Source organism: Antechinus flavipes, chromosome 2 (genome assembly GCF_016432865.1).
Source record: "Antechinus flavipes isolate AdamAnt ecotype Samford, QLD, Australia chromosome 2, AdamAnt_v2, whole genome shotgun sequence".
Lineage (NCBI taxonomy): Eukaryota > Metazoa > Chordata > Mammalia > Dasyuromorphia > Dasyuridae > Antechinus > Antechinus flavipes.
In genome coordinates this window covers 309,856,156-309,868,350 of record NC_067399.1, presented here as the reverse complement: position 1 = coordinate 309,868,350, position 12,195 = coordinate 309,856,156, and the positions used below count along the sequence as shown (strand labels likewise).

At 31.3% G+C, this 12,195-nt stretch overlaps 1 protein-coding gene across 2 annotated transcripts in view; it reads right to left on the bottom strand.

Moving 5' to 3' along the window:
- SEL1L (SEL1L adaptor subunit of ERAD E3 ubiquitin ligase) overlaps positions 1–12,195 on the bottom strand; it is a 63,124-nt gene that overhangs the window by 40,021 nt on the left and 10,908 nt on the right. For both annotated transcript variants that reach the window (XM_051977462.1, XM_051977461.1), the window contains exons 2-3: positions 11,526–11,560; positions 9,571–9,787 (exon numbers count right to left, since the gene is read on the bottom strand). In XM_051977462.1, the coding sequence (XP_051833422.1) occupies positions 9,571–9,787; positions 11,526–11,560 (252 nt within the window). The remainder of the gene's footprint in view (positions 1–9,570; positions 9,788–11,525; positions 11,561–12,195) is intronic.

Here is a 12,195-nt window from a genome sequence, read left to right as displayed (position 1 = left end):
GCAAGCAAAACACCAACAAAAAAGGTGAAAATACTATGTTGTGATCCACATTCAGTTCCCACCATCCTTGTTCTGAATGCAAATGGCTCTCTCCATTACAAGTCTATTGGAATTGGCCTGAATCACTTCATTGTTGAAAAAAGCCACATCTATCAAAGTTAAATCAACATTATATTCATTTAGTTCTTTTCAATGCTTTAGCACCCTCTAAAAAATATGTTCTTACAACAAAATAACTATTATGTCATTTTATTTCCAGAAATTGAGTTAAATAAGTAAAGAAAAGAACATTAGTTTTCAATTCATTTCACTTTGTCATCCTTTGTTTTTAACATAATTATTTATTAACTAGTCTAGTCATATATACATGATAGATTTTCCTCTTAATATTGCTCATTGTTGTCCTATCTTGGATCAATCAGGAAATTAAATTATTCTACTAAGACATAATGGAAGAGACCCCTGAATTCAAACTTAGAAGACTTGGGTTGGACTTGATGCTTTGATGCTGAATGGATATTTCTCTCAAACAAGTAATTTCCCCTGAAGTACCTTCCTTATAGAATGTGAAGAAGATATTGATATATAACCTGTATTGGTAGTCTTTTTGCTTATTCTCATCACAAATAATATTGATGAAAAACAACTTCATCAATTTCTTTATTTGGCTCTCTAAGGAGAACCCATGTGCCATCAATCCACTGAGTTGCACTTTTTTGGTTTCATTTACAGCAAGAATGTCAGTATTAACACGGCACAATGCCTCAGTCTACCAATGAATTTGTCATTGGATAAAGATCCCATTCAATATTTATAGACCCTACAAATAGCACTTTCTGGCCTCTTTTCCAGTATTCTAACATTGTCAATGAGGATGCAAAAAGAGGCCATGCAGGGTTCAGGACTCATTTTGCAATGTTCCTTTATTTTATGAGCTGTGGTGATTAAAGAATTCTTTTTTTAACTACTGACCAACTTACTAGTCATAAGTTTCTCCATATTTATTTGGGTTAGTCCTAGAGCTAAGAGTTTATGACAAGGACTTTACTTGAAAAATCTTCAACTTGACAGAACCTTCTCAAGCTTGTTTTCTACTGATAGGACCTTCTAAAGCTCAGAGTCACTTTCATGTCATGATACAGCACTGGAATAGGATTTCTCTATTACATATAGGGTCTCTTTGATGAATTTCAAGACCATTCAAGGAAGATCAACCTAATAATCCACATGGGAAAAACTGAATTGATAAGAAAACTTTTTGTCCAAACTATGATTTATACATGGATAGAAAGTCCACTTAGTTAGTCCATAAGTATTTATGTCTCAGACTGGTAATGCAGATTGATAAGCTAGGCCTAGAACTGAAAAGAAGGAAGAAAACAAACTAGCTTGCATTTGAGAAATCATGCAGTACCTTAAATCATGCATGACTCTAAGCTGCTCTCTGACACAAAATCTCACCTTTACATAAAAATTCTTCAATGATGTTGGTATGGTGTTTAAACAAAACCTTATCTTTACACTAAAATTCTCCAATGATATTTTATGGTTTTAAAACACAATCTCTGAAGAATCTAAATGACTAATAATCCAAAAGGCAATAGAAAAATGGGCCATGGGTGTAGCAACATAATAGCATATATATAGTATAATTTATGTATATGAAGTTATCATTGAGGAAAAACTCATGATGAGAAAAAGAAGTAGGACAGTCATATACTGAGACAAAAAGATAACAGCTAGATAACTGATGTACTACACTATATTTAGAAATTGTTGAAAAAGCACCTAAAAGAAAGCCTCAAGCACCAATGCCTCTACAGCACAGGTTAATGGGGACACATAGAAAAGAATTACACAAGATCAGGGAGATCATAGATAACATTAAAATATGTAGTTACCATTAAGGAATGACTTGTAAAGTCTTTAGTAACATTATTAGAAGGGGGAATTGGAATCAGAACAACTTCCTAAGAAATAAATGCATTTAGAAGTAGAATGGGCTGCCTCTGGAGATAAAGACTGAATGATGGGATTCTGGAAATTTTTATATGGGATTCATGATCAAGGAGTTGGGTTAAGTAAATCCTAAGGTCCCTTCCAACTTTTAACAATTTTATGATGTGAAAAGAGTAATTTATATACTGGTATTTATTCCAAATCTGGTTTAGCAGAGTACCTGCAATCCTACTTACTATCAGAAACAATATAGAAATTTGGAATGAAGGTAAATTTGATAAACTAATATTGTAACTTTTTTGCTATTTAACCTCCAAAATAACAATTCAGTCACAATTAATTCAACTTTATTACATGGTCCAGTGAGTCATCATCATTATTCTAAGGTACTAATTTACATAATTTTTAAGAGTTATAATAGTATTTTTAGTTTTGTTGCTTTTAAGTGTGAGGTACATGGTTTGAAGATAAGTATTACAAGGATGAGATCCAAAAATACAGTGGATTAAAAAAAAAGTTGTGATAATGTTGTCTTGGGGCAAGTAACATCAGATGGAATGGAAATTGCTATGCTAAAAATTATTATAAAATTTTTCAATCTTGAAAAGATATCCATTTTCCTTTTAAATATTTATATGGAATTATAGATTGTTAGAGCTAAATAAACTAGTCAGAAGTGATCTAGTCCAACCTTCACTTAAAAAATGAAACCTTGCTACATCTACCAAAAGTAGTCATATAGCTTCTACTTGAAGAGCTCCAGGGATACAAAATTCACTTTCTCAAAGCAGTCTATTCCATTTTTGAATTATTCCTTGATCTTAGTTCTGTCCTCTGAGACTCTCTTTCACTTAATATCCCTTAATATATTTAAAGGCAATTGCTAATTCTTCTAATGTAAAATATTTCTTTAGTCACTGATTTTAGAATAGTTTTGCATCTTTTCTTCCTTAATGGTAACTTTTTTCTGGACTTACTCTAATATATCTAAAAAAGATAACTGGCTGAAAACAAGTGCTTCTATTCTAGGAACTTGTCTAGTTATTCAGAGAAGAGTTATCAAAAGAAGTTCTTGAGGAGTTTCTGTTTTAAATAATCTGACCAGGCGCAGCCTAGAGTTTTAGCCTCCTTACTCTTAATATTACAACAGGTTTAAAGCCTTTTGATACTCTATAATCTGTAAAATTGCATCATTTGAAACTACATATGAGTAGAATGTTACAGCATATGAAACTTAGAACTATTTGATATGTTTGAAACAGTTCCTAATAATAGCAACTACAGGTACAAACTGTTTTGCATGGTTTCAAAAATAACTAGGATCTCGTTTCCTCCTTTTATTAGATTTTCTAAACTAAAAGAGAAAAAATATTAAATCTTCCAAATCTATGCCACACATTTATGTATAAAGTATAAGTATAATAGACCTCTAAAAGCATTATCTAAGTCATGGCTACACTGCTAAATGGGAATAAATTGTAAATTTACTACTTAGGAATAGTTGTGGTATAGTCCAGCCATTGCAGGAAGCAATTTAGAATTATTCTAAAGATGTGACTATACTGTTAATACCCTCTGATCTAGGTATTCTGCTACTAGGCCTATCTCTCATAGAGATCAATTAGAAAAAGAAAGGGTCCATGTATACCAAAAGACAGCACTTTTTTTAGTAACAAAGAATTGGAAATAAATAGATACTCAACAATAGGGAAATGGCTAAGCAAGCTGAGACAAAGATGGAATATTAATGTACCTAGAGAATTATGAGGATGAAGAATAAATACAGAGAAGCATATAAAAACTTATATAAACCTGATATAAAGTGAAGTAAACAATCAGTTAATATTCACAATTATAGTAATATAAATTGGAAGGACAGTAAAGTAATTGAAACTAGATACTATCAAATTATAATGACCAAGTTTCTTAATCACAAAGAAGAGCTATAGAAGGCATTTTTTTTTTTTTTTTTTTTTTAATGGCAGAGGGATAAGAGGGAACTCTTGGCATGGGGATTTTTTTTTTTTATGATATCAGACAATAACAATATGTTAGATAATTATTGTTAAATTGTTTTCTTCTTTTTTTTATTCTCTGTTCTATTCTCCTTGGGAGAAAAAAGAAGAGAAATGTAAATCATACTAAAAAAGATATCAATACAAATTTATTTTTTTAAGTATAATGCAATTTATCTAAACTAGATAAACTAGAACTAAAAGAAAAAATAATTCAATGCATAATCTGAGAAAGTTCCTCCAAAAGCGTCTTTCTGCAGGAAGACTAGCTGAGAATAGGTCAAAATGGCTTTAAGTTCTATGTCAAATGAAATTTAAGAATTAAAGTAATGCATTTATGTGGCTCAAATATATTTTTTCAGGAAAGTTTAAAAATACTCAATCCAACCCAGAAAACAAAGGATTCCCCTGAAGAAAATTCAGTTCTAACTTATAGTATTTAAGAACAACTGATTTTATTTTTTATTTAATCAAGGTATATGATTTCAGTGGTACAAGGAACTCAACAAGGAAACGAATTCTAACAATGTTGTTCAGCAACTTCTACAGGCTTAAAAAAGTTGCCTGGAGTCCTGAAAAGTTAAGGGATTTGCCCAGGTCATATATCTTCTATGTGTCAAAATCAGTATTTAAACTAAAGTCATCCTGATTTGGAAGCTATCTCTTAAGGCATCCATTTTATTACAATCCCCCAATGAAAACAACAGCTTATGTACTCAGGGCAAAAAAAAAAGGCTGGCAAACTTAGTGAGCAGAGCAGAGAAAACCTTGGAGAAATTTAATATTAGATCTTGCTGAAGAAGATCATAGGTTATTCACAAGAACTTTTTGTTTTTTTGATAGGTAGCATTTCCAAGTATTTGTTCGTTGTATTTTAAAAATTCATGTTAAAAAAAAAAAAACCCTAAAATTTTAGGTTAGTGCTATTTTAAAAGAAATGGTCTCCTAGACAGTCATTATATGTTCTTCTATCTTTCCTTTAACTTTTTGCACAATGATGATGCTGGAAGATGTTTTATGTTCTTCTAGCCTCCTGGTTTCAGGCTAATTTTGTTTTCAGAGAAATATTAATTCTCTTTTTAACCATCACTTTAGTGGAAGAGTCACTCTTAGGTTCAAACCATATCATTTACCTGAGAGAACAGGAATTGTAAGCATAATATAAGAAGAGGCTTAAACTCTGTGTAACTGAAAACAGAAAAGAAAATCAAAGTATTCTAACAGCTATTGTGTTGAAACCTTCTAACCAGAGCAATGTCATGGCTGAGTCTTTTTGTAGTTTTATGTCAAAGAAAAAGTGTCCAAAGGAAATTGAAAGAACTTCTGCAAATTAATCTTCATTCTGACCATCAAAGTCTTCAGTTCCTATCCTAATCCAATACTCTCCTGAATTTGTAATCTCATTGATGTGGATATAGCCTCTAATAATGCATATTGCAATCGGTCCAGTTCCTATCTCCTAATAATACAGCAATAGGATGGAAACAAACCAATTTATATTTAAGAGTCTACTTGCTACTTAAAATTAATTACCTTTAAGCATAGTGGCTGAGAAAATTATAATAGTCCTTGATTTATGGTTACTTTGCTTTGCCTTATCTATGATTTTATGAATGTTAAGTACACCAATCTATCACTATACCTGTCCTCCATGCCCGAATTGTTCTTCCTTCTCATCTCTACCTCCAAGCTTCCTTGGCTTCCTTCAGATTCCAAATAAAATCCTATATTCTGACCTTTGCTGGCTTTCTCCCTTCACCCTTAAAACTAGTCCCTTCCTTTTCATGATTGTCTACAATTTAAGATATCTCTAATTGGAGATAATCATATATTATAGATATACTTATATATACAATACCTATATCCATGTAGACATATATAAATATATACACATGTATGAATGAAATTAGATTTAAATGTAGTTGTGTATTGTTCTTTTAAGAAAAGGGACTATCTTTTACTTTTTTTAGTATATCTAATGCTTAGCACAATGTCTGGATCATGGTAGGTATCTAATAAATGCTTAATGATTGATAATACCTTGGTTCCTTCCTGTAGGATTCTTGTCCATATTTTCACATGGACCCTCTATGCCAGATATATCAAAAAAAGCAGGATATTCAACATTAAAAGTACAGACTATAAATTTAGGGACTCAACATGTAAATGTGTATGGAATAAAGAAGCCTAGAAGGAGGCCTTTGTGGGAGCTATTTGAGGGCAGATATTGTCTTCTGTCATTATAAAAGCCCTGCTTAGCAGAGTACCTGGTACATAGTAGTCACTGGATAATGTTAATCATTTATTGACTGAATGACTTTTTGTCTGAAAATAACAAAACTGTAGCTTCTTAAGATATCTTCTGATTTTGTGGCAAATGCATTGATAGAGGATGTATATTCTCAATTCTAACATTTATTAATCTGATGTATGTTCTCAATTCTAACATTTATTAATCTGACTTTGAGCAAGTTCATTTTCCGCTCTGGGTTTTTGTTTCCTCATCTGTAAAATGAGAGGGTTAGACAAGATGGATCCCAAGGTGCTTTCTAGGTCTAAATGTATGATAAAACTTTACATTTACAGTAGAGTAATAGCCAGTCTTTACATTCTCATTTAAAAGTTAAGTTAGCCCAAAAGACAAATTATTGCCTCCTATAACCATCTTATAATTAAGTGCTGGAAAAAAAATCCAATTTTATTATAGAAAGAAGAAAGTATTCTTATTAATAGTAGTAATAATTTTCCATTAAATTTGCAGTCCAACCTCATCATGATGTGATTGTGGTCAAGAGCTTCTGAAAGCTATGCCAGCAGAACTCAAACTTTGGAGAATCCTACCAAGCTGGAAAGGATTTTTGGTTGTTTATTTTGGGTATAGTATATAGACAAACTGAGGACAAACAGTCCAATTTGGAAAAGTTTATCACCAGGCTGGATGCAGTGACAAATGAAGTAATTATGAAGAAGAGCTACTACGCAGTAGAGAAATATGGATTTTGCATTGGTGGAGGAGTATCCATACCTTGAAATATCAAAGGGATAGTAATAATACTGAGGCAAAAAAAAATATGAATATTCTGTTATTCTGTAAGTATTAATGTCTTAAGAAATAATAGTAATCTATGTTCTTAAGGTCAAAGTTCTAAGTCAAGTTCAAAAACTATTAAGTTGGTGAAACAACCATCACTTTAATAAAACTACTAATGCTAAAAGAACCAGCAGCAACAATTATTCACAGTCCTTGAAATATGTCCCCTACTTTTTCCTGCTGCCCCCATTTCTTTTTTCAACCTATTCTGTGAGTTTTGCTTCTTTTAACTCTTCATTAGTTGTGGGGGGCAAAGGAAGGGAAGGAGGGAATGCAGAGAAGAGAAAGAAGAGAATTTAGAACTTAGAAAAAAAGACAAGTCTCTGTACTTTAAAAAAAATAAAACAAAATTTTGCTTATTCTTTAAGCTCTAATACAAATGCTATTTCCTCCATGAAACTTTTCTTGAACTTCCTCTCCTCTCCCAGTATGTACATGTTTTATTCATTAATGTTTTAAATTCTATAATTTATTTTTATATGTCAATGGTGTAGTGGAAAGAGAATAGAATTTGAATCAGGAAGATATCATCCTATCTTGACCACTTCCTCTATGACCACGAGCAACACTCTTCATCTTTCTAAGCTTCAGTTACTTCATTTGCCAAATGACAATGATAATGGCTAACATTTAGTAGCACTTGGCAAACCTTTCAAGTTTCATGTATGTTATGACACAACCACAGGTAGCGGCTAATTTTCATTAAAATATGCAAAATGGAGATAATACCTGTTCTATCAAACTCATAAGGTTATTCTGAGAGTCAAATGAGATAATGGCTGTAGGTGTTTTGTCAGATATGGTGATAATGATGAGGATGTGGTTCCCCCCTTCACTAGACTATAAATTCCTTGACAAACCCAGTATCTTCATTTTTGTGTCTGCCCAAGTGCATAGGACAGTGCTTTGTACAAAAAAGATTCTTAAAAAGTTTCAACAACAGCATTTTGATAAACATTACTTTTCTTCCCATCTGAAACCTGGTTTAGGTATACTTGTGACCAATAAAGAACACAATGAATATTTCTTAGTGAAGGCACAAATCAAAACAAACAAATAATCAAATAGAAAGAAAAAAGACCAAAGGCTATATGATTACATTTTAGCCTAATAATAATGATGATAATGCTATTGAAAATAATAATACTAATAGCAATTGATATTTACAATATAGTTTAGGATTTTCAAAATCCTTTACATATGCTACCTAAATTTATCAACCCAATTTTTACTGAGTATTTGCATGAACTGAGAAAGTACTCAGTTCTTTTAATTTTCTTATTCAAGTGATAAAGATAGCATTGCCCTTTAAAAATAGTAACTTTAATTGATTTATTTGTGACTTTGATGTAGGACATATCTTAGATGAAGTCAACAGAAGAATAAAGATATTACTTTTCTCTTCTGAAAACAAGAAGTAAACTTTCCTCTTTTCAAAAGTATTGTTATTTAACATGTACAGGACTGCAGAGCCATCTTGGGGAGGTTTGGAGGGAGGGAGGGGATAAGTTGGAAAAGAAGTAAGTGCAAGGGATAATGTTGTAAAAAATTATCCAGGCGTGGGTTCTGTCAATAAAAAGTTATAATTATTTAAAAAAAAAAAAAAAAAAAAAAAGAAAGTTAAAAAAAAGTATTGTTAATGTTAGTTCTACTTGACATTTTTAAAGCACCTACTGTGTAGAAGGTATGAGATGTTGCTTGATTCAATGACTAGAAAGCCAACTTTGGAGTTAGCTTTTCCTACGTCTGACACATGTAGAGATAAATATATCTCCATGAGATAAAATGTATAAATTACATAATATATATGTATATATATGTATATATATATATATATACATATATATAAAAATGTGAATTTTATATATATATATATATATATATATATACACAATATATAAATTATATTGTTTCTATATTACATAAAATGATTAAGAAAGACTAGAAATGATATAAAGCTTTGGAGGAAGAAGAGGTTATTATTTCAGTATTTCTACCTGCAAGTTTATTCTTCTCCTTCTGTAGATGATGAAACAGTATTATTTTTTTTAATTAAAGCTTTTTATTATCAAAACATACAAATGGATAATTTTTCAACATTGACCCTTGCAAGACTTTGTGTTCGAAATTTTCCCCTTCTTCCTCTCATCCCTTCCCCTAGATAATTGGATATTATAATCCAATATAAGTTAAACATGTAACAGGGCATTCTTCACAAAGGTAGTGGTATGAGGAAATGTGTGGAGGAGGAAAAGCATAGATTGTGTTTGGGAGACAATGAATAAATTAATTCACTAGGAGTATATAATGGGGTGAAAGTTTTCTTTCCAAATGATTGGAAACTAAAAACTGGACTCTAAACACAGGTTTCTTGGGCTCAAGTTTGGTGCTTTCCAACTACATATTTACCAAAAACAGTAAACATTCTTCTAAATTACCTTTACTATATAAGCAAATCAATTCTGCTTTTCAAATCAGGAAAACTGAAAAACTATAATACAGTACCTGATTTCAATACTTGCTCACTTTCTTCCAACTCTTTGTTTTCTAGATTTGGCACCTCTAGGGAGCTAGAGTCTTCTATAATACTTTCAACATCTCTGTCTTGGTTCTTGAAGGTGTTCTCTTTTGAAGGGGATTCCAATTCTGTTTCTTCCGATTCAAGGAAGATCTGACCAGCTACCACCCGGGCCTTAACTGATTCTTCTGATGGCAAGGAAGTCTGAGAAATGTTTAAAAAAAAAATTCACAATGAATTAATTTAATTCACATTAATTTAATGAAATTATTTTTCAGTGAATACTGATATGTCTTCCCTTTAAAGGTCTCTTTCAGGAGTGTGACCTATATTTGGCAAGTGTAACAGACTGACTAATCTGATAGGTTCTGTTAACTTTGATTTAAAAATGATTGTTATCCTTTGAGCCATCTTTTTGGCTAGTTTCCTTTTAGATTCCTTATTTATATCTATGAGCACCTTTTAATTGACCTTAGTAAAATTATTTCATTTTCTACTATTTTAAAGTAACTTTCCTCCAAAACTAGTTATTTTCTCAAATAAACTCTGCTCCTTCATTTAAAAAATTACTTTTAATGACCTGTCAACCACAGAACTTTTATATACCTACCCTGGGATGGATTTCTTTTTTTAAACGTAAGGCTAATACAACAAGTATCCAAAAAGTGACATATGAAAAACATTTTTGAAAAAACCATTAATAGTGCTTTTTGTGGTTGTCAAAAATTGAAACTGAGATATGTACTCCTTAGTCAACAGGAAATAATTAAATATGACATGTGAATATAATCAATATTGTTGTGTTTTAAGAAAATGATAAAATGGACAATTTCTGAGGAACATGGGAAGACCTTTATGAACTGATTCAGAGTTAAGTGAGCAAAAATGGAACAATATATGGAGTGTAATATTTTAAAGAAAAACATCTTTCAAATTTGAAAGATTACAACTCTGATAAACATGATGATAAGCCATGAGTCTGAAAGAATAAAGATGAAACACAACTCTTGCCTCATAATGGAAAAGTGATTAAATTAAAATGCAAAAAGAGATACACATTTTTCAGTCAAGGCTAAAATGGAAATTTACTTTGTATATAGCTATGTACTGAGGAGTAAGTTTTTCCCTTTTTGTTCTTTTAAAATTGACCAATGAGGATACTGGGAAAGACAGATTAATTTTCAAAATACTTGTTACTTGAAATATAAAACAATAACTTGCTTTTTTTTTAAATGCACTAATACATGTAAAGGATAAATATAAAGAAAAATAGAACTTAAACTGGCTCCAGTTAAAATTATACAATTATTTGACTTCAGATGCTTCAAAACCCACAGAGGGAAAAAAAAAATAGATGCTTTTAAAAAATTTATTCAAATGTGTCAGATGTAGGAAAAACCAACTCCAATGATTCTAGTCATTGAATCAAGCAACATCTCATACCTTCTACACTGTAGGTGTTTTAAAAAAGTTAAGTAGAACTAACATGAACAATACTTTTAAAAAGAGGAAAGTTTACTTTTGTTTTCAGAAGAGAAAGATAATACCTTTATTGTTCTGTTGGCTCCATCTAAGATATGTCCTACATCAATGTCACAAATAAATCTAATAAAGTTACTATTTAAAAAGGGCAATGCTATCTTTACCACTTGAATAAGAAAATTATAATTCGGTTTATCATATAAATGCAGATTTTTATATGTTCTTTAGTTTTACTGTGCAAAGCTTTAACACAGATAACCTCAGATTTATCCTGTACATAAAATTGTTTGCAATTTGTCTCTTTTATTAGACTGTGAACTCCTGAAAAATAGGTACTGTTTTCCATCTTTCTTTGTATCTTCAGCACCACACTTAAGTCACTTAAGAAATGCTTGTTGGCTTGGGGTTGGCCAACTTAGCTAAAACAGCTGCAAATATAACAGAGATTTTTATTTCATACCTTATCTAACGATTCATCCTGACCTCCTTCATCATCTGTAAAGAAAGTTCAAATAAGTTATTATTAGCTTCATTTTTGGAAAATTAAGGATATCAATTGTCAAACATTTAGCAAAATATACCAAAATAAGGAACCATAAACTGGACAATCAGTCCCTGAAATAATCAAGAATTTCAAGTGGAAATCTGGAATGAACTAAAAACTAAAGGGTCCCTTAATTCTTCTGCCCTATTAAGCTGTTATTCCCTCATTTCCTTTTTATCATCAAATTTTATAAAGGAATTATCTGTATCAATTGCTTCTATTTCTTGATTACTTACTCATCTTGAACTCCCTTCGGTTACAATTCCCATCATTCTAATGAAACTGCCCTCTTAATCGTCAAAGCCAATGACTTTTCCCAGCAATTCTCCCTTCTTAAGCTTTCTGCAGCAAACTATAATAGTCCCTCTCTCCTCTCTTGACTTCCTTAATACTATACTTCTTCTTCCTCAGTTTCTTCGGTATTTCTCTTTCTTCCATTCCCCTTAATATAAGCATTTTCTAAGCCCCCTTTCTTCCCTTGTATAGCTTACCCTTGATGATCTCAATCACCTCCTTTAAGACTCATCTCTATGAAAATGACTTAAAAACCTCTTTCTTTAGACTTTCAAGTTCCGGCATCACATTT